General features: G+C 38.7%; 2 protein-coding genes across 3 annotated transcripts in view; one reads left to right on the top strand and one right to left on the bottom strand.

Annotated features, from left to right (window-relative positions):
- shprh (SNF2 histone linker PHD RING helicase) overlaps positions 1–20,946 on the bottom strand; it is a 29,878-nt gene extending 8,932 nt beyond the window's left edge. Inside the window, exons 1-21 of one of the 2 annotated variants that reach the window (XM_030126174.1) lie at positions 20,802–20,946; positions 18,741–19,340; positions 17,264–17,393; positions 16,865–17,083; positions 16,678–16,756; positions 16,065–16,215; positions 15,601–15,703; positions 15,169–15,428; positions 14,456–15,076; positions 12,471–12,722; positions 11,682–11,760; positions 11,407–11,570; positions 8,724–8,980; positions 8,404–8,525; positions 8,079–8,167; positions 5,318–5,410; positions 5,074–5,181; positions 4,369–4,511; positions 4,101–4,274; positions 587–649; positions 277–502 (exon numbers count right to left, since the gene is read on the bottom strand). In XM_030126174.1, the coding sequence (XP_029982034.1) occupies positions 277–502; positions 587–649; positions 4,101–4,274; positions 4,369–4,511; positions 5,074–5,181; positions 5,318–5,410; positions 8,079–8,167; positions 8,404–8,525; positions 8,724–8,980; positions 11,407–11,570; positions 11,682–11,760; positions 12,471–12,722; positions 14,456–15,076; positions 15,169–15,428; positions 15,601–15,703; positions 16,065–16,215; positions 16,678–16,756; positions 16,865–17,083; positions 17,264–17,393; positions 18,741–19,331 (3,924 nt within the window). In that variant the 5' untranslated portion in view covers positions 19,332–19,340; positions 20,802–20,946. Of the gene's footprint in view, positions 1–276; positions 503–586; positions 650–4,100; positions 4,275–4,368; positions 4,512–5,073; positions 5,182–5,317; positions 5,411–8,078; positions 8,168–8,403; positions 8,526–8,723; positions 8,981–11,406; positions 11,571–11,681; positions 11,761–12,470; positions 12,723–14,455; positions 15,077–15,168; positions 15,429–15,600; positions 15,704–16,064; positions 16,216–16,677; positions 16,757–16,864; positions 17,084–17,263; positions 17,394–18,740; positions 19,341–20,801 lie in introns of those variants that run through there. The other variant, XM_030126175.1, reaches the window with a different exon arrangement.
- Positions 20,947–23,759: 2,813 nt separating this feature from the next.
- The window catches only part of LOC115413383 (metabotropic glutamate receptor 1-like), a 52,420-nt gene continuing 49,784 nt past the window's right edge, over positions 23,760–26,395 (top strand). The window contains exons 1-2 of the mRNA XM_030126185.1: positions 23,760–23,861; positions 25,274–26,101. Of these exons, the coding sequence (XP_029982045.1) occupies positions 25,387–26,101 (715 nt within the window). The 5' untranslated portion in view covers positions 23,760–23,861; positions 25,274–25,386. The remainder of the gene's footprint in view (positions 23,862–25,273; positions 26,102–26,395) is intronic.

The raw sequence follows: 26,395 nt of genomic DNA, 5'->3' as shown, positions 1-26,395 counted from the left end.
ACAATCTGTCCTTGATATGTATAGCAATTTTGTGTTTTGTGTAGGATTTTAGGGTAGGTTGAAGGATGGGGTAAGGGGGTGGGAGATTGTAAGTTAAACTTAATCTCGCTCCTTTTCGAATGTTGGACTTTCTTTTATATAATCCTTTTACTGTTTGATTTTAATGCGAATTCAAAATAAATAAACAAACAATCTTTTGTCTCATTAAGAGTCTCCACATCATAAGTGTAGCTGGCTTTTCTAAATGAAGTGTGGGTTGTCATTTCATGTACAAACCTTGTACTCTTTCTTCCAGTTCTCAAACAGCTCCATGAAAGTGTTGCCCTCCTCCAGCAGGTCCGAATCCATCCGTTTCATTTTACTAAATGACAGAATGGCTTTCAGAGCTCGCTCCGTCTCACTGACTGCCCACAGTCCTCGACTGGTTGTGGGGAGTCTGTCATCCACGAGCCCTTCCTCGTCTTCGATCATTTCTTCAAAAATAGCTGTCTGACACTTCACACTGCCAGGGGAAATTTAGACACCACATTAAACAGGATGTTGCACTGTTCCATTGGTTGTTTTGAGACAACAATCATTTACTTACGTATGAGAGAACAACTTGGACTCATAGTCAGTGAAAAGTTCATCGGCTTTGCAAAAAACACAACTAAAACATAAACAAGAGAAAAAAAACATTAGTTATAATAAAATAAGCAGATTTAGGTTTTCAGAACTTCTTAAATCAGGCAAAGCCCCTTTTCATTTGTTTGATGTTTGATTTAAGGTTTAGTCTGTGATATTTACTGACATCAAGTTCTGAAGTTGCAGATCACAGTACGCTCACATCCCTTTAAACTACGGTGGCTGCAAATAAATGTAGAGGTCCTTTGTTACAGCCAGTGCTCTTCTCTTGTGTAGTTAAGAGGATATTAAGCCTGGCCCATACTCAAATATAGTACAAGACTGTAGGAGCATTTCCACAAATGCATTTACTGTGAATTCTGCACAAGTTTTACAACATGGAAACATCATCATTTACAAAAACATCCCAAATTTCACAACAAGGTTTTTATGCTCACTCGAGGTGTTTTTTTTCTTATGCAAAAACAGAATCAATGAGCAAAATGTGAGATGGAAACGTTGTGACTTGACTATTCTCCTAAACCAAAAAATACTTCTGATTGTAGAGTCTAATGTACGGTCCAAAGACTGAACTGGAGAAAACAGCAACAGAATGCCCTGCCTCATTTGTAATGTAGGCTATACAATGTTCTATTGAAACCATGCAGGGTAATTCTGTGCCAAATCACCAGATTTTGGAGAAAGTTCCCAACTCACCATCTCAGATTTGCTTCATAATTTTTTATTTTGATGCCCTTGTAACTAATAACAACTGTGCAAAATTTGAGGCCAATATCTCCCTAGTTTTGGAGATATTAAGCCTACAAAAAAGGGGCGTGGCTCCATATTTTAAGTGTTACAATCAAACATCCATAGTTAGAGGGCTAATAACTTTTGAACTATTCATACTAAATGGTTCAGATTTTCACACCTAATTCCTGGATATAATAAGGCTAGGTACACATATGGAGAGCTTTGTATGTGACATATTTGCAAATTTATGGCATGCCAAACATGGCTTCCTGGAATGCGCATTTGTCCATGGTAGCACTTTTGGCTCTGTATATCTCCAGATTTAATGACACCAGATGTCTGATTCTTTTTAATATATGAGACAAGTTATAGTACTGCCAGAAAAACATGTTATATCTGTGGCAAAAATTATATTCTCTCATATATATGCCCCTAAAAATGGAAAAAACTGTGTTCAGTCTGTGTTTTGACTGCTTATAGCAAATGTCTGACAAGGTCTACCAGAAAACAAATGATATCAGTGAAAAGAACTAGGTCTAATTGATATATGTACCAATTATGAAGTTGGTGCTGTGAAGAAAACTATTTTATTCAAGCTGTTGAATATAGAAGCTTTATGACATGCGAGAATGTCATTCTCAAGGTTACATCACATACTATGTCATTATTAATTCAAATTATTTTGCATATACATAATATGTTGTATATTTGTAAATCTCACAGAAGCCAAAACTTGAAAATAAAATATTTGACCAGTGAGATTACAATTCTGGGTCATCACTTTTTGGATGTCTGCTGCTGTAGCAAAACTGGTATCTGATGTCATCACTCAGCCTTGGCAGTCTGCTACTGTAGCGCTTTTGGGTCTGATATCATCACCTTGTGAAATCGTATTGGCCTGCTTCCCAGAATAGAAAACATGCTGACTTACTAAAAAGATTCAGCTGAAGTAGCCTATTGTGGGGTGTACTGATCATATTGTTCCATGCTGAATTTCAGCCTTGTAACATTAATATGGCTTCATCAATGTTACCATGTTTTATTGGAGAGAAGCTTCAATGTAGTGATGACTGTCACAGAGTGGATTATGTGAAAAACCTCAAAAGGTAAGGCTTTTAATTCAGAAATGATTGGAATTATCAGTAACTGTCACATTTAAGATTTTATTTCAACCTTTATAAATACAAGGTATATACAACAGTACAGTATTTATTATGCAGAAGGTGTTCGAGTAATAATTTAGGAGCATTTCAATATAGAAAGAAAACAATTTTTTTAAAATTTGTTTTGTGAATAGTATTGTAAATGTTTCAGTGTAGTGTCTATTATACAGAGATCTATGCCAACTTTGGACGAGCAGAAAGAGTAGTGTTGGATGAGTGAAAGAGTAGTTCATGCTGGGGCATATGTAGACATATGTAGCTGTTTCCATAATATCTTGTGATAAAGCATGTAAGAAAGTTACACGTTATTTTCAAGTTTTGGCTTCTGTGAGATTTACAAATATACAACATATTATGTGTATGCAAAAGAATTTGAATTAATAATGACATAGTATGTGATGTAACATTGAGAATGACATTCTCGCATGTCATAAAGCTTCTATATTCAACAGCTTGAATAAAATAGTTTTCTTCACAGCACCAACTTCATAATTGGTACATATATCAATTAGACCTTGTTCTTTTCACTGATATCATTTGTTTTCTGGTAGACCTGATCAGACATTTGCTATAAGCAGTCAAAACACAGACTGAACACAGTTTTTTTTTTCCATTTTTAGGGGCATGTATATATGAGAATATAATTTTTGTCACAGATATAACATGTTTTTCTGGCAGTACTATAACTTGTCTCATATATTAAAAAGAATCAGACATTTGGTGTCATTAAATCTGGAGATATACAGAGCCAAAAGTGCTACCATGGACAAATGCGCATTCCAGGAAGCCATGTTTGGCATGCCATAAATTTGCAAATATGTCACATACAAAGCTCTCCATATGTGTACCTAGCCTTATTATATCCAGGAATTAGGTGTGAAAATTTGAACCATTTAGTATGAATAGTTCAAAAGTTATTAGCCCTCTAACTATGGATGTTTGATTGTAACACTTAAAATATGGAGCAACACCCCTTTTTTGTAGGCTTAATATCTCCAAAACTAGTGGAGATATTGACCTCAAATTTTGCACAGTTGTTATTAGTTACAAGGGCATCAAAATAAAAAATTATGAAGCAAATCTGAGATGGTGAGTCAGGAGCCTTCCAGTGATTTGGCAAGGAATTACCCTGGATCCTAGTTTATTTCCTCCAAAACAGTTTTTTGAAATGCACAGAATTCATACTTTTTTTTTTGCAAATGGATTTAAACTGCATGGAGACACAGCCAGTAATACACCTTAATACTTTGTGTCTTCCACTATAAAGGAGCAATAAGTCAGTTCTGGGCTATTGTAGAAACCTGGCTGTTCCATGCACCAGCTTGTTCTAAGGTAACAAAAACACAGTGACTCAAATTGACATGTTGATACATTCGATTAAACATGCATGAAATCAATTATGAAGATCATATTAAGTCTCCACCATTAAATGGTCCTCAATCTTACACATTACAGCTTTAAAAGCCATAATTAAGTGTTGCAATTAATGTGTGACTTTCAATAAGAAAAAACAATACAAAAAAAAAAAAAGCATTCTGGAGTATGAGTGTGAAAGGAATGTAGAAAACCTAGGTGCCTTACTTGTTGAGTGGCAGTCTGTTAGGCCGTAGGTGGCAGATGGTGGCCTCATCAATCACTTGTTTGGAGGCTGGTCCTTCAAGGCTCTTCACTGCATCCTGAACAGTCTTTTGGGATTTCATCAGATCTTGCATTTGTGTGGTGAGTAAAAACTGAAGACCAGAGCCGTCACGAAACCTGCAGGCCATCCATTTGTTTTTTAGTAGATGCTGATAATAGGTATTGATAACAAGTGGTGACAATCATTCAATTTTGTACATAAACAGCGTACTTATCAGCCATGGATAGCTTATTAGGTTGTTGTTTGTAGTTGGACGTCAGCTCGTTTTTGATGCGGGACACCAGGTCGTCGTCAGTGGAGCTCCTTATGGCCTTCTGAATGACTTCCAACCACCAGGGAGAATTTAGGTTCACCTTAAGAAACAAAGTCATGTGGAATTCAGAGAGTTTGTGTGTTTGATTTATGAATACATGGAAGTACAGAAATTTTATTTCTGTTTAGATAATTTTCAGAGACCAGAATGACCAGTTTTAACTGTGACCTAATTTTCTTCTCCAGTCCAAGGTAGAAACAGCAGTAGGTTCAAAAAGCTAGATTCAAGTAAGATGATCACATATGCATACATAGCCTGGCAACCATACACCACATATGTGCCATTAAATACACAGACAATTCTTTAAGAGTCTGGTCTTGACCAGCTCTAAATGTAAAGTGTCATGAGATAACTTTTGCTATGATTCAAGAATATAAATAAAATTGGATTTGATTTTAAATTCGATAGACACACACTTCCCCGTTCAATCCCCAGACTATCCAGTCAGTTTATACACATTATATAAAAGTCAAGGTGACACAGGAATAAAAAGGCAGTGGGTCTAATTAATGCTGTTAGCACTGTTTTTTTTAATCCAGATGTCACTAATGTCAGAATATCTTATATCATTTGCATGAATATTCACTGAGAGAAGTTCTCACTTTGCGTTTGAGCTCCTTGATGTTCTGTAAGACCGGCTGCAGAGCCTGATGAGCGTCTGCCACCTCAGAGTCATACTTGGTCATGTAGTGCTGTCGGAGCTGCTCTGCCTTTCAGACACACAGAGTGACAGAATACACAGGGTGGAAACGATACATCAAAATACACAAGGCATTTATTCACCTTGTAAATGACTGGGACTGTCTTATTCAAATTCATTTAGATGGAAAAACCTTTGAAATTTACCTCCTCACTTAGTCGGTCATCTCGTAGGGTAGGGGGTATCCCAGGATGCTTTGCATTCAGCAATTCCATCAAATTGTGGGTGGCATGAAGTCTCTGTTTTCACCATAATGGCAAGTAAGACAAAAAAAATGATGTGCATCTGATTTGACATTTCTTATGTCTGTATGACTGTAAAAGAAATTCATCCTTTCATATGTTAATCAAATACAAATGTAAACAAGTGAAAGAGTAAGCAGAGCTTACTAATACCCCCACTGCACAACACAACTCTGATACCCTGCCTAGTTAGGAATTAATTTTGAATTTTAAACAATACATAATTTGTTATTATTATTATTATAAACTAGATTAAACTAAACAAGTGGTACAATAAAGATAAAGATTATTTTGGCACCGATCTATCTGATGTCATCATGTCTATACATGTACTGATGTCAGCGTAGACAAATTTCTGCCATTGTAAGTAAATGGGGAAAAAAAGATTTTAAAAATCCATAAAAAATGTGAACTTTGACCTAATTTCCCCAAAATGTAATCACATCTATTCTGGGTCACTGGCAATCTATAAACCCAGTTTGGTATGAATTCAACCAATAGTTTGCTCCTAAAGTGTTAACAAACAAATAAACTATGGAGAGAAATTTGTTTCTTTATTCATCAATTAAAAAGAATAGATTTGCAACCAAAAAAGAGATTTGAGAGCAAAAGACAGTAAGTGGCAATCAAAAAAAAGATCATTTTGCTTGTAAATCAGTCCTCATTGCTTGTGAGTTAAAAACTTTTGCTTGAGACTTCAAAAGTTTTGCTTGCGAATTTAACTGCTGCTCTTTGAATTGAAATGTGTCCCATAAGCAATGAATTACACTAAATATTGTCAGTTACAGCCTGTACATTCACAGCCTGAGCAGAGTATGGAATGAGTGAGTGAGTTACAGGGAGGAGTTGAGAGACAGTGGGTGTAGGGTGGCTCGACAGGACACCTGTACCACAGCTCGGTGCCATGGTGCAGAAAGAGAAATAAAGACAGAGTGACATAGGAGCCCCTTGCTCGGAGCCGGTCCATGGTGAACTTGGATCCGGTCGGGACGCGACGTAGGGAAAACCAGAAAACGTCATGTTGGAAAATAATAATCGTTAAGAAGAACTGCTAACCTGATTGCTTCTCTCAGTTGTGTTTGTGTGTATCCTATGGGCTCCTATGTCACTCTGTCTTTATTTCTCTTTCTGCGTCATGGCACCTGGCACTGAGCTGTGGTACCGAGCTGTGGTACCGGGCCGTGGTACCAAGCCAGTGCACTTGGCACCCATTGCACAAAGCCACAGCACCGTCCACTGTCTCTCTGGCAGCGGTGTCACAGGTACCGAAAGTGAGCCACAGGCGATACCAGTGGGTCTATATGCACCCGCTGTCTCTCAACTCCTCCCTGTAACTCACTCACTCATTCCATACTCTGCTCAGGCTGTGAATGTACAGGCTGTAACTGACGATATGTAGCATAATTCATTACTTATGGGACACATTTCAATTTCAAAGAGCAGCAGACTATCAACTGACCTCCCAGCAACATAACACAACGGAGAAGTGGGTTTAAGGTGGAAGCTGGAGCCGGCACTGGAGCCAGGACAAACCCATCAATAGAAACTTGTCTCTCATCCATCGGCGTAGGCCACACCCATTAAGTGCAGTTAAATTCACAAGCCAAACTTTTGAAGTCTCAAGCAAAAGTTTTTAACTCACAAGCTATGAGGACTGATTTATAAGCAAAATGATCTTTTTCTGGATTGCCACTTTCTGTCTTTTGCTCTCAAATCTCTTTTTTGGTTGCAAATCTATTCTTTTTAATTGCAAATCCATTCTTTTTGATTGATGAATAAAGAAACAAATTTCTCTCCATAATAAACAAACAAACAAACCAAACCAAAAACAGAACCCCTTGTCGGGGCAATTACGGTTCTTAAAGTTCAAATTCTCAAAAATTTGTGAGAAAATTCAACAACTGAAATCAAACTGTGCACTGCACCTCTACCAGTGGTAAAGAAAATGTGTGATGAATTTGAAAAGAACCTCATGAATAGTGTGGTGGAAAAATTTACTTTTTATGTTTTATACTCTTTATATTTTATACTGTTAGTACATCTTCTTTTAATGCTGAGTCATTATTCATTATGTGTGATGTTTACCACTCTGTAACACCCCCACCCCAGGAACGGAGTTCTTGCCTTGAGTTAAAACCCAAACACCTAAATGTCTGAATGTGTAGATAGAGGATGGCGCCTGCACTCCAGATTGGATCCAAGCAAGGTTAGAGTGGAGAGGTCATCATGACCTCTTCACGGAGCAGAGAAGGAGTAGTATGGGGTGGTACGATGTACGTAAGGAATGACATCATAGTTTGAGGGGGTTGGATTTGGTTCTATATAATCTTTAGTTTTCTCTTGTTTAATCAGACTTCACTTACAGAGTTTCTCTGTGATTGACTTCTCAATAAATGCATTTATTTGTTTTAACTCTAACTTTCTCTCCTCCTCTTTGTGTGTGGGTTATCAGTTGAACATTTCCATAACAATAGTCTTTGACAAAATCAGTTGGACAAATTTTCTAAGTAAAAATTTTCAAAAACTTGTAAAAAATCCAAAAAGTGAAATTCAGCCACCAAACTGTGCCCTGCAACTCTCCTAATGGTAAAGAAAATGTGTGTCAAACTTGAAAAGAAGCGGGTGGAGCGTATAATAAAACAAATGAATACATGAGGACATATACCTGCAAAGAATCTGTTTTGAGTCTGCCTTTGTGCTCCTCTGATGAACGGAGCACTTCTCTATACATCTCCACCGCTTCAACAAACTCATCTGCAGGTGACAAAGGCAATGGGGACACTCCATAAGTTGGTCACACGTAGGGTTAATCGGATGTGCTATAGAAACTGCTTTCTGTGACACACACATATCACCTTACGGCTACAAAGAATCTCAGTTTAAAAGTGTTGGGAGACACAAAGATGAGATCATGCTTCGGTTTTAGTCTGAAGTGATTCCCATGGGAAACTAGAAGCAGACGGACCACAAGTACAGGAGGGGTTTTATACCTCTGATGATGTGAATTCCAGCCAGACCATTGAGAGCGCACACCAATTGTCTGTGAGCTTCTTCACACTCCACTCGACATTTCTTCTGCAGGGACTTGAGGAGCTCCTCCATCGTCATGGTACTGGACACACAGCACAGATAAACCCAGTTAATAACCAAATTACACACAATTGGTCAGCTTTAAATAAACACAAGTTTTGGATTGGCAAGAGCTTGCGGCAGTCTATCAGCCTTAATAATGCTACAATTGTTAATTAACCAGTGCAGCTGCTTCAAGAGAAGGACCTAAAGGACCTCTTGTGACCAGGCTCAGATCTACCTTTTCTGCAGAGGCAGGAACTCGCCCCTCACAGCCTGCGGATGGCAGCAGGCCTGACGCAGCCTCAGTAGTGGACATAGGATGGTGTTGACAGTGCGGCGGTCGAGGCTGCCCAGTTTAAGGCTCCAGTCGGAGATCTTCCTGAGTTTGACCAGAGCATCCTGGGAACAGACCTCATGCTGACGGTGATAGAAGTGTCCCTCAACAGGAGAGAAGTGCAGCCAGTGCACTTCTTCTGTCTGAGGAGGAATCTGGATCTGGAACAAAGCACACAGAAAACACTGGATAAGCTCAGGTTGGAGGTTTGCCTCGTCTATCATCAGCCTTAAAAACAGACATGCTCTTATTTCGAGGTTTATCTAAGGTCTGTGTGCACTGCATCTACATCTTTTAACAAATCATGGAGGGAGACTGTCTTTGTCCCTCGGAGTTTTTCTAATAACAAGATTCAGACACATTTTCATAAACGCACTAAACTTTTCTACAACATTCCTATCAATAATATAACTTCCATGAACATTCCCAGAGGTACATATACGTTAATTACTGGAAGAAGATCAATCAACAAACGTTTATATCGTCAAAGTATTGGTTATTGTCAGATTCCCATCTAATTCTCCAGTCATTTTGCCTTTAATGACAGAAGTAGTTTTAAAGTTCATCACAGGCTAAAAACACTGAGAAATAACAAAAAATAAGAAACTGTGACATGGACACAGAATGCTCTAGACCAGGGTTTCTCAAACTGTGGTGTGGGCCCCCCAGGAGGGCATGGGATCACTCCTGGGTGTTTTTATTTTTTCTTTATTCAGGTTAGAACATGTATCAGGTGGAACTAATGTTTGAGCATTGGCGCACCCTGGACTCATTTTGGGGACGTACACAAAACCAACCTACTGCCATGGTGATCTGTCACTAGACTAGACAAAGAGTTTAGGTTTGGACAGTGGACAAGGATTGGACTGGAAAAGAAACATGGGACATGTTTGTGTTTTTTCACAGTTTGTACTTTAATGTTCTGAGACGTCTAATGTAAACAGGCTCATTGACCCACTGATGTTGTTAAAATGTTCATCTGTGGAACCAACATGTGTTTGTTGTGCTAAAAAAAGTAACTTTATTGTCATAGTTGTAAGATAATTGCATATTTCCTATTTTTACTTGGAAAAATATTATCTCAGGGAGCAGTCTGGTTGAGTTTATTTGTATTATTCAAGCAAAAATCTAAGTCATTTTTAATTTGCACAACAAAAAAAAGGAAAAGCAAAAAGTATTGTTACAATATTGATGTTTCTTTCAATAAAAGTTATAATTGCACCACTGTTACAATGTTGTTGGGGTTGAGTGAGGCCTGGAGATGTTTCATCCTCCAAAGGGGGTCCATAGAAAAAGACTGAGAACCACTTCTCTAGACAAAAAAAAAATGTTTGAGCTCATGGAAAATAGTTGAAAGTTTATTTCTGTAATCTCAAAGTTTTGTTCTGCACATTTAGGTGTTTTTCATAATAAATATAATTTTAAAAAAATCAAGTCTGTTTTTTTTTCTCCCATAACACACTTTTTAAAGTATTTATTACATATAATAATGATAATTAATGGCCACATATTGAAAGTTAAGTTCCATTAAAGATTTTTTGGAATAAATAACTTGTACATGCAAATGCAATGTGGAACAACTGTCATAAAAATATATGCATTACTTTAGAATAGAATAGAATAGAATAGAATAGAATAGAATAGAACAGATCTCTATTGTCACTGTCACAGGAACAATGAATTGACTTTATTTATAAACAGTCCTTTTTTGGTATTATTTCTTGTACTTACATTGCACCTAGCCATAAGTCCACAAATCTGGCAGGAGGTGAGCACACAGGAGTACATTTCCTTCAGGAAATGTGTGTGTCTGGTTTGATTATGTAATTATATCATGCTCTTTTAATGTTGACATTGCACATTCTGAGGTAGTGCTTGTTACTTTCATAGGTTGGGTTTGGTTTTACACATTTGTTGCAGTGATTTAATTTTACAATTTACCATTTTTGTAAAGCTTAGTGGACCTTTAGAGAAGTAATGTTAATTTGACAATCCAGTAAGAATTAAAGAATTCTTGTATGTGTATTTTAAAGACCTGTGGAAATTGGGACACTCTTATAAAAGAGATTCTTAATCTCTAAAAGCCTCTATCTCCAGTATCCACTAATATGCAGACGTTCTTCTCTCCATCTTCACAGTGAGTGCATCCTCAAAATTTGCATCCCTAACACATACACTGTCAAATTTCTCACTTTCTCACAGCCAGTCAGCTACTTTAACAGCTGGGGCGTCCTTGATGAACCCAACATTCAAATCACTGAGCTGATGTTCTGTTCACCTCTTAGTCTTTTAATATATAAATCACTATTGAGTATTTTTTAAAAATGCACATATTTTCATCCAAATCCATAAGAGGTTTGCCAGGTTTGGATTCCAGCTAATCACAGTGTGTGTTTCCGTTTTGCATATTACATATATTGCTTGGACACTACACAGTGTGGGTAGAATCTTACTGATTACATTTTCATATGTGAAGGTAGTATTCAGCAAGTATTTCTTTTCGTAGTCACCTGTAAATTCACTTAAATCTTTATTTAAAAACAAAAAAGTACAAAGAAAAAAGAGATTGGTAACTTTGTAATCCTACCTGATCAATGACGTCCTTTTTCGCAGATCGCCACAGTATCTGACTGATGATGTTGTAAAGAGGTTCAGTGTTTCCACGTCGATACGGCCGATAAAGCAGCTGGTCCCACCAGTGTTTCACCCAGTACGGGTCAACACCCAGGAAAAGTACCAGGCCATACAGATCTACGAGAGCAAAAGTCCGTTTAGGAACAATTTCCTTCAAATTATGTTTGTACTCTGATCATGTTCATTGGATATTCTGAAGTTTGAATAATGGAAATGTCTTTGTGTTACCCTCTAAGCCTCTTTGGACAGGAGTGCCACTGACACACCAGCGGTTCACAGATGCAAGACGCAGAGCCATTTCTGCAGCCTGACAGCAAAATACAAGAAAGACTAAACGAGGTCAATCAGATGAGCTAACACATATTCAATCATATTGGTCATATTTTCAAACCACTTTAAGCCAAAATTCACAATAGTGTTCTATGCAACTACCACAAAAGAAACGCAAGCTCAGTTTAAAACTGAACACATTATGTGGCAGTCGTTATGTGACAAGTAAAGACTGTGTGGAGCTGAAACGCATTGGCTTATGCATAAAGATAATATTTTATCTTCCTAATCAGAGTGCCTCAGACATTTTTGAGAGTTTTTTTGTTACATTGTACATTTTTGGAAACCTGCCACCAGTGCTTTAGGCAGTCCTTCAGCTTTTTAAGTTTCATTACATCCAGCCCTGTCGTCAAAGATCATCTCATTTTATCATCAGTCACACTATTACTTTGTGCACTTTTTTGTGTGTTCAACCCAATGCACCAGTCACTATAACCTTTTTTAGAGCCTTCTGTGTAATTTGAGTCAGATGGACATAACATTAAGCATCAGAAAGTATTACAAATTACTTTAACTTCCTGCAGTACATGCTGAATGTAATGCTGATAAATATAGCATAATAACATTCACAATATTGTTCAGAGTTTTTGAAAACGTTGATAACAGCTTCACATTTTTTTGACAAGGATCCCTAACATTCAAAATACCTTTTCACGCTGCCTCATTGGTCATGAGCTCAGAACTCACCTTTGCAGTGGGACATTCAACCATCTGAGCCTCGTCCAGACAGATTCGCCACCACTCCACAGCTACTAGCGGACTAGGGACTGCCATATAGCGCTTCTGGTTGCGAAAGCGGCGCCCATCCTTGCTGTTACTGTGCGGGATGTCGACGTAGTTGAGCTCTGATCGCAGCACATCATAGGTGGTGATGACAACGTCCTGTTCAGCAAGCATATGTGGCTGGATGAATCCATGCTTCTTCACACCCTGATACACCTGAGTACAGAGAAATGACATTAGGAAAAACCGGTGAATCATCTGTGAGGAACCAAATGTCTTATCTGTCACTTATTACTATCTTTGCGACACTGAATCATTTATTTGAGATAAAGGCGCTTTTCTTGTGCTGTATTCACTGCTTTCACTTGCCAACACTTATGAGGCAGACAAACAATCAAAGTTCTAAATGTGTGACAATCAATAATGGTGGTGACTAGATTTTTCACCAAGTATTTGTTTGTGACTGTCTGCCTGAAGCGCCTAATTTCATTTACCACTAGTGGTACTATTGTTCTGTAAAGGACAAAAACTCTATTAACAACTAGAAGCACTCGGAGAGCGCAGACCTCCGTCAAGGCTGATCAGTGGGCCCCCCCGTGGGCCCCCCCACGCCCGATCACCCCCAAAAGTTAATAATTTCTTCCTTATCCCATTTCCAACAAACCCTGAAAATTTCATCAAAATCTGTCCATAACTTTTTGAGTTATGTTGCACACTAACGGACAGACAAACAAACAGACAAACAAACCCTGGCAAAAACATAACCTCCTTGGCGGAGGTAATTATGACTTTCAGAAGTGGTCTGAGGCCTCCATACTAATGCTGAGCAGGTTTCAAGAGGGTCCAAACTGAGTATTTCTACTTTCTATTTATATTAAAGATTAATTACACATTGATGCTGTCTTTTTTTGGATCCCTAGGATGTCAAAGTCTGCTGTGGAACAAGGGTAGTAGAGTTAATGTAATGTAACAGTAAAAAAAAACTAAAGTAGTTAAAAAACTATTTAATTCAAGGTTCATTTTTTCCCCCAGATATTTATGTAGGTGAAGTTCTGGACTGCAACAGGCATCAGTTGTAAAATACATAACGAGACAACAAGTCAATATGAAAGACATAACAGGATAAAAAACACAGAAAAGGTATAAGAAAATGAAAACATGTCATAATGACATAAAAGATGCAACAAGAAGGAAAAAGCATAAGCTATGTAACAAGTCAAAAACAACATAAAAGATGTAACAAGTGGTTCCAGGCACAACAAACCCCACCCCTCGCACATACTGTAGCTAATTTTGGCATTGATCCAGCTGATATCATCATGACTATGCATGTGCTGATGTCAGCATTTCAACTGTGCCAAGTTTGAAGTACAGTGAAACAAAATTGATGTTTTTATAGACATTTGAAAAGTCACCCATTATAAGTAAAAGGGAGAAAAAAACATTGTAAAAATTCATTAAAAATGTTTAACTTTGACCTACTTTTCCCAAAATGTAATGACATCTCTTCTGGGTCACTGGCTATATATAAACCCAAATTTAGAATGAATTCATCTGATAATGTTGCTGCTAGAGTGTTAACAAAGAAACAAACAAAGAAACAAACAAACTGAGCCAAAAACAATACCCCTTGCCTCCCCTTCGGGAGTGGGGTAATAAAAGTAGGACAATTACACAGCAAGGAAAAACCATGACATGACAAATATGATCTAAAAAGATAAAACCAACATAAAAGACACAACAACGGTGTGTTGCTATTTAACTAATATTTGGATTTGGAAGAGGAAGTGCATTTAGTCAACATTCTTTTGACATTAGGTGCAAAGACATGAAGATTATGGCAGTTTATGTTGTGTTTTGTAAATTTGGGTTCTGAGGAGGCAAAATGTGTTTTTTGGGTCTTGACCTGAAAAAGTTTATGAAGCGCTGATGTAAACAAAGTAACTAACCAGGACTCGCAGCGATGAGGATCTGATATGTCTGTTAATCTCCTCCACCCACTGGTGACATATAGAGCTTGGAGAAATGATGAGCGTGGCACCTGTGGACACAGGTTTCATGGCTACCAGGCAGTGTGGGCAGTAGAACGGGGTCGTTTCAAGACTCTCCTCCTTGTAGTTCACACAGTCTGCATGCTGCCACAACTGGCAGTTCATACACTGGACCCGCGCCTTATAGTCAATAAGACCCAGTTCACCACAGATGCACTCAAAGCGGTAGCCCGGAGTGTTAAAAGGGACCACAGACGCCCTGGTAGTGGGTTCTGTCTCCTCCTCAGGTGGATCGTCCACTCGCACCATGTCCTTTATGTCCGGCTCACTTTTATCCTGACACGTCTGTAGGGAGGAGACAGAGGTATCCAGCATGTCTTCTGACTTATCTGATTTTTCATTCACACTTTGATCAAATTCCTCCTTTGCCTTTGATTCCTCCAGAGCAGGATAGTCAGATGTAGGAGAGTTTGGATCTTTTTGATCTTCTGTGAAAGAGTTCTGCAAAGCCACTTCTGCTTTCTCCTTTGCTCGTCTTTGAAACATTTTCCTGGGCGTGCACTCTGTGTTTTTGGAAATCTAACAAAAGAGAAAGCAACAAATAGTCAAATGATATACTCAAGTAACATTTTAGCTTTAATCCTTCATAAGAGAAGCAATTTTGTTCTTACAAACTTGGATGCTCCTGCCAACATCTTTTTTGTTTCTTTGTAGTTCTTTCCGAGCTTAAATGACCCCGCCAAGCCACGACCTTTGACCCGCTCAACCATGCCTTCATCTATGAGCTTTACTAGCGTCTTCCTGATGTGGTTGCGGTTTTTTAAGAGGTCGTATCCATATGTAGCACGGATATAAGTGAAAATAGCATTCACTGAGGCTCCTTTGCCAGATCTCATTTCCTTTATAGCAGTGAGCAGCATGACACGCACAGCTAAGAAAAGAAAAGAAAAGAAAAGATAAGACTTGACTGATCCCACCATGGGGAAATTTACATACAGATTAATATACAGAGTAAGTGGAATAAAGAAACAACATTAAGACACATAAATCCATCCACTACACCATAAAACCTGAGCTGTGTGAAAGGACTCGGAGTGACATACTTGGGTAGGATATCTTCATTTTGGGCTGACTGTCAGACTTGTTTTGGATCACTTTTTTCCTTTCTAGTGGGGGAGGCGGTACGAAGTAATTCACAGATTTTCCCTGAAAACAAAGAGAGAAATATTTTTTCATTTCATTTTAAAAATTCACAATTAAGATAAATAAGACAGCAGCAAAAATACTGAAAAAAAAAAAAAAAAAAAAAAAAAAAGAAACGCAATAAAAGTATTCCAGTAAAAACACAATGTAAAATTTGGGACCTACAATACATAACCTAAACCTTTTTTTAATTCTCTACCAATCTGAAGTGAAATTACTGTATTTTAAGAAGCTAATACTTTTAATTTTTAAGCTATTTTGTAAATAGTGTAATACTGTTGTGGGATTATACAAAAAAAAAGTAGATCTTGGACGAAGACCTCCCCAACCTGAGGACATGAATGTGCTCCCTACTGTTGCTCACCACAGGCAGGGTAAGAGCTTCCTGCTCCAGGTTCTGCCGGGTATGAAACAAGATGAGAGCCAAAACTTCCACCGTTTTTCCAAGTCCCATCTCATCAGCCAGGATCCCACCAGGCCACTCTATGCCAGCCAAGGGAAACTCACGGATTAAACTGAAGGAAAAAATGCAGGTTACCTCTACTGCAGCCAAAATATAATGGAAATGGATCTTTCCTTATTATTGTCTCTCTGCTATAAATGGATTTTATGTGGTATACACTGATGCTCATTACTCTGCACTTTATCTTGTTTTTTGTTTTGTTTTTTTCTAGACCCATGATGTATGCATTAAATGTGTTTGTTACACTTAACTGCAGCTTTTTTAACTGGAAAATGAACGAAAATTGAATGAAGTTATCTTTGCTGTCTAATTCTGGCACATAAAAAGTTAAGTGTTTTCCTGTTTATTAATGTGCATTTTCCCTCTCTAACAAATGAATGCATAAAATGAAATTATAAAACTTGGTAGCCAAAATATTGAAAAATGACTACCACAAATCTCTGGTAATGTAATGTCAGATTCCACATGTGTAAATTACTTTTTGTGATTTGGATGAACTGACCCATGTACTTACCAGCCAGTAAAAGGGTTGTAAAACAACTTCTTCCCACATAAAGTGGCCAACTCCCGCCAAAGAAAATGCAACATTTGTTCTGCAAAGAAAATCCACATATTAGGAATTCATACAACAACGGTGTGATAGTGAAGCTTTTTCCTCACAGACGTTGTGAATCCAATGGGAGCAGACCCGCTCTGCCCACCTTTGGGTGAAGTGCTCCTGTATTTTTCTCTCCTCAGCATCCAGTTCACCGCCTGGCTCTGATAAGGCCTGAGCACAGGATTCAGAGCCTTGTGCTGAACATCATAGGTCACATCCTGGCTTTCTCTCTGGTGCACATGCCTGACATAATCGTAGAGCTCCTCCACATTCTGTCTCTCCAGATCAGTATCACATTCCTCCTCCTCATTCTCCACCACTTCTAAATAAAAAACACAAAAGGTAGCTTTATTTTTCTATTTCTATTACAGAAATCTAATCCCTTATTGTTATTATTATTATTATTACCTTTAGGAAAGTTGTGCCCTGTTTCAGACTAACGCTGCTTATGGTAAAATGATATCATGGAATCACCATGTGAATTAGGCTTTAAGACACTTACCAGGGATAATGAAGTCATAGAAATGCTCCATTAACTTCTGCATTAGTTGATTTGCTTTCTTCAAACGCACATTTCCTTCACTCAGGAACTCAGGTTTCCCAAGTCCAGTTTCCAACAGATAAATCCCAACCTGCCAAATACAGACCAAAAAAATTTGAAGTCAGGAAAAGTTCAAGCTATAGAACTCAAACAAGACACAAGAAATAGTGTAGATCAATAATAATCGTCATCACTCACTTATCCATATAGTTATGATAGTGTTTATTATATAGTTCCATAGATGTTCTAGTTCAGTTATCAGCGCATCAACTGCATCCATGTCTCTCCCCCTACCTCCCCCTCTCCCCCAGTCTCTCTCTATCTCTGTCGCTCTCTCTTTAACCCCAACTGGTCAAGGCAAACGGCCATCCTTCAGGAGTCTGGGTTTGCTTGAGGTTTCTGCTGTTAAAGGGAAGTTTTTCCTCGCCACTATCACCAGTCACAAGTGTTTGCTCCTGGAGGATTCTGTTGGGTTTCTGTAAATTGGCTTAGAGGCTGGTTTTGACCAACTCTACATGTAAAGTGTCATGAGATAACTTTTGTTATGATTTGGCGCTATATAAATAAAATTTGATTGATTGATTGAATAATCCTCTCAATTATCACTTCTGTCCCATTAGAAAAGTGTGGTGGTACATTAATGGCAGGGACACTGTCTTCTGCCCACAACTTTCTTTTTCCCTCTTTTTTTTGCCATGTCTGGGACATTTCTAAGTATGGGCCTTTGGGCAGTGAGTGTGTATCTTTAGCCAATCAATAACAGCTTTACTCAGTGTATATGGGTGGGAAAAGCAAAACAAAGCTGGTTACAGCTTTCTCCTATTTTTGCTTTGTGTGGCATGTCTGTGTGAGACACACAACTCAGGGTATAGCATGCAGCAAGACACAGAAACCTGTGGGTCCCAGTTTAACCATGTGTATAACACAGACCTGTTGACCACAGGACTCAAGACCAAGTGTGGGTTTCAGCTTTAAGCTTGAACCTTACAAACTATTTAAGCCTATTTATTTGAGCTTTAGAACATAACGTCTGTCATCAGAAAATAGCATTTTACTTGTCTATGTCACAGTGTTTTCCTTCCTAAAGTTGCTCCACTCATTTACACTATTGCCCATGTGAAAACGAGTCTTTCTTCATTTGTTCAGTAAGTGGAGCGATGCCCCTGTTGGAGACTGGTCTTTCAGAACTGAGCAATATTAACCCTACTAGTAACACTGGTTAGACCAGATGTTATATAGACCATCTGAAGCTGTATTTATATTTTAGGATGCATTTTATGTCTAAAAAAAAAAAAAAAAAAACAGAGGCACCAGTGCTTTAAACTTTTCATTGTTGTGTATATTATCATCAGCATTGATGCATCTCATCATGGTGGAGTCATATAATTGAGTATATAGTCCAGGAAACACATTTTTGTGTTAAGAATCACTTGAATACCCTAAATGACTCGTCTTTTATTTGGTGGCAGAGCTGCACCACCCTCCTCTTCTGAAGCCAGTCGAGATCCTCCAGTGGGATCCGACTCAAGCTACAATGCACTGTGCAGGTGTCCTCATCAGATATCCACTGCAGCCCAGAGCTCTCATCACTGCTGCTGTAAGTGAGGCAGAGCTGTTCATCTGTCCTGTGAAGCACAAACTCTCTTTGCTCTGAGTTTGGAGGGAGCCAAGCCGGTCGGACACTAAATTCCCAGAGGAGTGCCTTCCACATAAGGCCCAGCTTCGAAACCGGCACCACAGTGATGGACAGTGAGGCTAAGGTAGCAGTCGTATCAGCTGACATGCCGGGGATCTCCTCTGTGAACTGAAAAGAACTGCTGCAGACCACCTCTGGGCCAGCATTAGCAGTAGCTGTGAGTAGTGAACTACTGCTGGGAGAAGAGTCAATGCTGAAAAGAGAGCTGGTTGGTAACTGGTCACCATCCTGAATCAGCTCATTCTTCCGGTCTTCCAACATATTCCATTCCAGCCTTTTCTTTGCTTCTTCATCCACCCTCACAGGAGGGGCCCTCTTTCTTCTGTTACTCATTGTTTCACTCTATAAGACAAGGGGACAGTGAGTTAAATTACATTTTGCTTAAAGAGAAGAGGAGAAGCACGTTTTGGAAAGCATCATCAGAGAGGCCACTGAGTACAGCAGTAAAATAACAGCATCCTCAGTGAAATATGCAACAGTCAAGTGTAATCTGAGAAACCACTATAACAAATACAAATTCTTCCTGTATGATAGTTTTGCTTAACATTTGAATCCTCATTTATTAATGTCAATAGTGAAACCTACTGTATAACTACCAAAAACAAATCTTTTAAGCTAACCAATACACCCACCTGCTCTTCTAATTAGAATTCCTGCACTATTAGGGATTTGTGGGAACAAATTCCCTCAACATGATGGTGTTTCTTGTTTGCAGTACTGTCCTTTAACATATTTATTGGCCCATATCAAACCTGTCATTTTTAGGTAAAGTTTTGGAGAAAGTTGTTTACCAACAGCTCTCTGACTTTCTTCTACTGAACAACTGCTTTGATGATTTCCAATCAGGTTTCAAGTCCCATCACAGCATTGATTTTGTGAGTGTGTGTGTGTGTGTGTGTGTGTGTGTGTGTGTGTGTGCGTGTGTGTCCAACTGGATCAGGTGCTATAATCTACCAATTCAAAGTTTTTCTCCTAATGCCTAATTCCCAATTGTCAAGTATCTGCAGGAATGCATATAAAGTTCATCTAAAATTAACGACAGCTTTTGAAATTCACACTAACTTCTACAAGTATATTATAACGGACTTTTTAATAGAAAATGTCCGTTTTTAATACCGTATTTATATTTGTTAGATAACTTGTTTGATAAACTCAGGATTCTGTTGGGTTTCTGTAAATTGGCTTAGAATCTGGTTTTTGACCAACTCTATATATAAAGTGTCATGAGATACCTTTTTGTTGCAATCTGGCGCTATATAAATAAAATTTGATCGATTGAGTGATTTAATTGGTTTTCCCCTGTAAGTCGCTTTGGAAAAAAGCGTCTGCCAAATGCATGAACATAAACATAAACACATAAACTCTGAAGCTTCATATTCGCTTCAGAGCCGGTTTTTAAAGCACAAACTATAGACTATGGATATTGTCCCGTAACTCACAGACTTTTGAAGGAGGATTATACTTTAATTTCTAATCACAGACAATAAAGGTTTTAAAACAGACTCGACAAATTGTGAACTACGGACGGTATATTAGCAAATGACTAAGTGGAGAACCTAAACAGGTCATGCATATCGCTTTACATTTTACTGACATCATCTTTATTAGCAACTAATGCACATATTTATTCCATTGATGATTTTTCAAAAGCTATATGTTACACGTATCAAAAGGTAAACGACCAGAAGAACCACAACACATTTCTTAAGGAGACATGTTACACAATGTATAAACATTTTGGCGTATTTTTAATGGCTTATCGTGTTTGGTTGAAAATTAACAAATAAAAACAAGCACACTTACTTTATGAGAGTCCCACAAAGCACAAAGATTTCTATCGCTGCTTCAGAAGTCGTTTCATGCTGCTGTGGTTGTAGATAACCAGCTGAAATTAACCTAAACAAATCAGTATTTCATTTGCCGACCGCAATAACACGGTCCGCCATGTTTAAACTTACAGGAAGTGGCGTCATAAAACCGGAAACGTAGTGTGGGTGGGCTTCCGTTTTCCTTTGTTTACTGTTTACAAAATGTATGAATTTTTTAGTGTTATGTCTATTTCTAAACATTTCAAGGAATTTAATGGACGACTGATTATTCCAAAACTTCGTTTTATATGTTTTTTTCCAGTGATGCTTATGACAATGAGTCATGAAAAAGAAATAATAAATCAATGACACAGTTCACTTATTTGTTTTTTGTAAGATTGCAGCCCATAATATTACAATGGGTAACAATAAAACTTTTTAGGTGAGTGCAAATAAACAAATGCAAATGCTTGTAATTAACGAGACCACTGTTGGAGCAGATAAGTAAAAATATGGGGTCTATTGCCTCCTGAGCAGCCATTTACAGAGTGAAGCAGACAGGTAAAATACATGATTATGTTTTGTCGGTTTGCTTTGTGGGGTGTTTGTATTTAGGGACTGTTTGGCCCTTTGCACAAAAATGTGCCATTGAATCCCATTTATCTTAACATGTAATAGCACAGGTAGTGCTCAGTGGTGTGAGTATATGACACTGCACAAAAAATAATAACGCATAAAATCAATGTAGCTGCTAATCACTGACCTACCCTACACAAAAAATGTACTTTGCATACAATATATAAACAATAATTCATATTTTCTGTTTTGTTTTGTTTTTTTCATCTGACCAGAGGCGATTTCTCACAGACTGCAAGGGAAGCTCGGCTTCCCGTAAAATTATGAAAATTAAATGGTTAAATATGTACGGTTGTGTTGACATTTCATTGACTACAAATGTGTTACAACACGTTCATCTCACAGACGAATTCGTTCAGAATCGGCTTTATCACAAATCAACGGACTTGATGTTGTTCACTTCTCATACATTCCCGTTGTGCTGTTTTCTCATATGATCTATGGTCAGTGCATTTGCCCTTAGAAGCCTGGCGTCCATGCACTTCAATGGGACTTCATGGAACAGTTTTTTTCACTGCCTCAAAACTGGACGGTAATTGGATAAATACCACGATGTTGTCCCGCCCCCGGATGCTCGGTGTCTCTGGGGGTGAATGGAGCTGTGTCAGGCTTCCATGCGCTGATTGGAGGATCAGTCGAAAGGCTGAATCCCGTTTGATTGACAGCTATTTTGAGATAAACTCCTTCACTGACAGAGTTCAGTTTAATACCGTCACACATTCTGCTTGTGAAATGGAGAGAGAAACCACAACGAAATTACTTGTTCATTTCTTGTACTGTAAATAAAACACACTCATTGTACTTCCTTGTTTCAGTTTAACATAATTTCAATTTTTCTTGTTTAGTTGGTACGATAAGGTCGCTGACCATTTTCTTAAAAAGAAACGGAGGGCCGAATTTATGTTTAAATAACTTGACTTTTTTTTTTTTTTATGTAAGCGGACAATGAGCTTCCCCTCTCTGAAAGATGAGCAGCCGCCACTGCATCTGACAACATGGTGGCATTGTGACAGCATTAAATTCTCTATATAATGTTAACAAAGAGTAATTTAAAGATGGACCACCATCAGGTCCAAATAAAACAAAGGAGACCAGAATGACATGAGGAAAGTACTTACTGACTTTAAAGAGAAGCTTGTTGAAGAAAAAAAAGGTTTGCTGCAGATGGTGTGGGTTTATTTAAGAGAAATGTAATGTATGGTGGGCTCTCTTCACAGCCACTCAGAGTGTGGGTCTGAGGAGGAACTGACCCAGAGCTTATGGAATTGGTGGCATTTAATACAGGTTACACAACCGTGGCAAGGATTTGCAACATAAGAAATAGAAAACGTGTGAGAATGACTTTCAAATCAAGGGTCATAAAGAGTGGGGTAACATCATGCTGTCAACAGAATGTCACCAAACAAATGTAATAAAATATGATGACTTGAGGGTAAAAGGGGGGGCCCAGAGGCTGATTCATTCATCATAAATCCATGGCAACATTCAAAGACCTGACAGTCATGAATGTATCAGCCAAAAGGTAGAGGGTCCTCTTGTTAATCCTCATCAAGTTCAATGGAAGTCTATGGAAGTCAGCTCTCACTGGCACCAACTGTAATCCAGTCAGTGGTAGGTGACTTTTACAGTGGCTTCACTTCATAGCCCTTCCTCAGTCGTTGGATTGTACACGTATGGCAGTATTTAGAATTTGTACTGCATTTATGCAATTATACTACCTAAATACCCACAATGTTACACACTTGACCTCTGGACATTAAAATAGTGCAAAAGAATTGCCGAAAATCAAGTGTTGGGGCGCAGGCGCAGTACCGAGACTTGGCCACACGGTGGCAGCAGACTGTTTCTATGTGAGTGCTGCAGTGGCTAAAAATAAATGCATCACATCTGTCACCATCAGGCTCGACGCAGCAGGACCAAACATGTCAACTTTGACTCATCCTCTAAAAGTTTCCATCAGGGGCCTCAACAACTTCATAATTTAATTTGAAGTAATTTAGTTTCCAGCTCTTTTCAGGGTTTTCTCTGCTCATGTTAGTCTTTTCACCTGAATGACTTCCCTCAGAAAAAGCCCATTAATTGATATTTTTTGAAACGTCCCCCCGGTGACACATATATAGGCCTAAAAACTGTGGCATAAAAAAAAAAAAAAAAAAAAAAAAAGGTGTGTGTGGGGGGGGGGATCAGGGGCACTGCAGTGACTGTGACCCGGTTTCAGGATGCTGTGATGAAGAGGAGAAGAAGGGGGCACTTCATGATCAGTGGAGAGAGAGAGAGAGAGAGAGAGAGAGAGAGAGAGAGAGAGAGAGAGAGAGAGAGAGAGTCAGTCTCACTGATGTCTCGGCTGAACCTGGAGTCCAGTCTGGATGCTCCTTCAGAGACACATACTCCTCGGTATGTCCCGAATCGCCTGGTGCAGGTAGGTTCAGTTGTTGCAGTCATTTCCAGGCTCAAACTCATTGTTTTTGTCGAGTATTCACTCAGTCTGCTGTGTGGATTTAAACCGTGCTCTGTGTGCATGCAGGTGACGGTGACGGTGTTGGAAATGTGTAGCTACTATATGACACCAGCTGTTAGACGGTTAAAAAGAGGACACAGACTTGCGTGTGATTTTGCATCTTTAAGTGGAAAAGAAGCACCTCTGAACGTCTCTGATTTACCACAGCTTTGGAAGTCATTATTCGACCTCTATGACAAAGTAATGAAAAGTCAACATTTGTCACAACTTGTAAAGCATCAGGGAGGCAGCAGACACAAACTAGGCTGTAAAATCAAATTCAAGTCTGCAACAACAAGTACATTAACAAAATACAGAATACCAAAAGGTGATGATTCTTTTCCTACAGATAATTACAGATAATTATTCTACAGGTAATACAGAAAATCTACAGAAAATCACAGGACGTCTAATAATTATTTACAAAGCCGTAGATTAAACTCTTTACTTCCTCAGACAGGCACCTTTGTACTGTCGTTTTGCAAAGAGCGTCCTTGAATATTTGTCTTATTGCATGTTTTTTGTTTCTTTTTTTTTTTTTTAGATTTATTTTCAGTTGGTCTGTATGATTTGAAACAGATGAACATTTTTCTCTTTTATTCACGAGATAAATTAATGCAAATATTTACATCAAAAGAGTTACAGCAGCAACATCAGTATTTAGGGCAATGCTGAATGCGTCAGCCGCTGTCAGCCTACATCAGTCATATGGGCTGACAGATAGGGTGATATGGCTGATGATCGCCCTTTTATTGATAAATAAGGTTGATAGTCACCCACTAGAAGTCAAGATGATCCCCTGATATAGATATCACTTTCTTTGCTCATCAGTCACCAATTCCTGTCTTAAAAGCTCAGAAGAAATAAAAAAAAAAAGTCTGTTTTTTGTCTCTTTTTCATGATCCCTCCTGTATAAATCTCCTGCATTGCATGTCAGTTTTATCATTGGTTTGCATGCATTGTGACATAACTACTGCATTAATCTGCAACATTTTAATACATCTAATTTGATCCACCAGATCACCTGTGAATCATTTTGGGGTTAGGTGTACAGATACATCGGAGGCAGGTTTAAACTGGTGTAACTTAGGGTGTGTTTCAACCACATGTTAAACATAGAAAATAGACGATGATCAGTTTCAAAGAAAGCCCAATACATGCATTTTGGCCTTTTTCTGGTTTAACCCTAACCCTAGCATCTTTTCATCTACCATGAAAAGATGTTAGAGGCTTGACTCGACACAATAGAGATGAATACAAATGTAATCAACCCATGTCATAGGAATGAAATCAGTGTGAAGAGTAACACTGAACGCTTCATATCTTTCTTTCAGGCTGACAGCAGTGAAGGGGAGGTACAGCTAATTGCCCTTTCCTCCAAAAGTGGATTGATGGACGTCCATCATGATGAAGTGGACATGATTCAACATTCAGCACCTGTGGCACAATGTCGAATATGATTTACCTGACTGCAATAAGCATTTTGTACTTGCCTGTGATACTTTTTGAGGCATTCGTTTTGTCCAAAGGCAAGTATGAGAGGTCTGTGGTGCCAACTTCAGCCTCACGCCTGGTGGCCAGGATGGATGGAGATGTTATAATCGGTGCCCTGTTCTCTGTGCACCACCAGCCCTCAGCTGAAAAGGTAGCAGAGAGGAAGTGCGGGGAGGTCCGTGAGCAGTACGGCATCCAAAGAGTGGAAGCCATGTTCCACGCTCTGGATCGGATTAACTCAGACCCAAACCTGTTACCCAACATCACCCTGGGCTGTGAGATCAGGGACTCCTGCTGGCATTCCTCTGTGGCTCTGGAGCAGAGCATTGAGTTCATACGAGACTCTCTCATTTCCATCCGGGATGATAGGGACGGTGCCAGGTGGTGCATTGAGGGGTCACCTTCCAGTCAGCCCCCACCTACCAAGAAACCCATCGCAGGGGTCATCGGGCCCGGTTCGAGCTCAGTCGCAATTCAAGTCCAAAACCTTCTGCAGCTCTTCAACATCCCACAGATTGCCTACTCTGCAACTAGTATTGACCTTAGTGACAAGACTTTATTTAAGTACTTCCTCAGGGTTGTGCCTTCAGACACCCTGCAAGCCAGAGCCCTGTTGGACATCGTCAAACGATACAACTGGACGTACGTGTCCGCAGTGCACACAGAGGGTAAGACTCCTTTGAACACTTCTCAGTCCTCTTTTTACAAGTGACTTTTCTATGTTTTGAGGCAAAAGAGCAACAGATTTGAAAAGAGGAGAGAAAAGGTCAAATACTTTAATATTGTACTTCAGTAAAATTTTCAGACATATGTACTATAGTTGAGTATTTATTTATCCAGCAAGTTTTTACTTTTACTTCACATATTTTGGCACAAATATCTGTACCTACATTTTCAGAGCATGCGAGTTACTTTAGTTTTAATCCATATCAGAAGAATCATCACTTATTTTTATTTGCAGC

Source organism: Sphaeramia orbicularis, chromosome 22, assembly GCF_902148855.1.
Source record: "Sphaeramia orbicularis chromosome 22, fSphaOr1.1, whole genome shotgun sequence".
Taxonomy (NCBI): domain Eukaryota; kingdom Metazoa; phylum Chordata; class Actinopteri; order Kurtiformes; family Apogonidae; genus Sphaeramia; species Sphaeramia orbicularis.
This window is presented reverse-complemented; position numbering and strand designations above follow the sequence as displayed.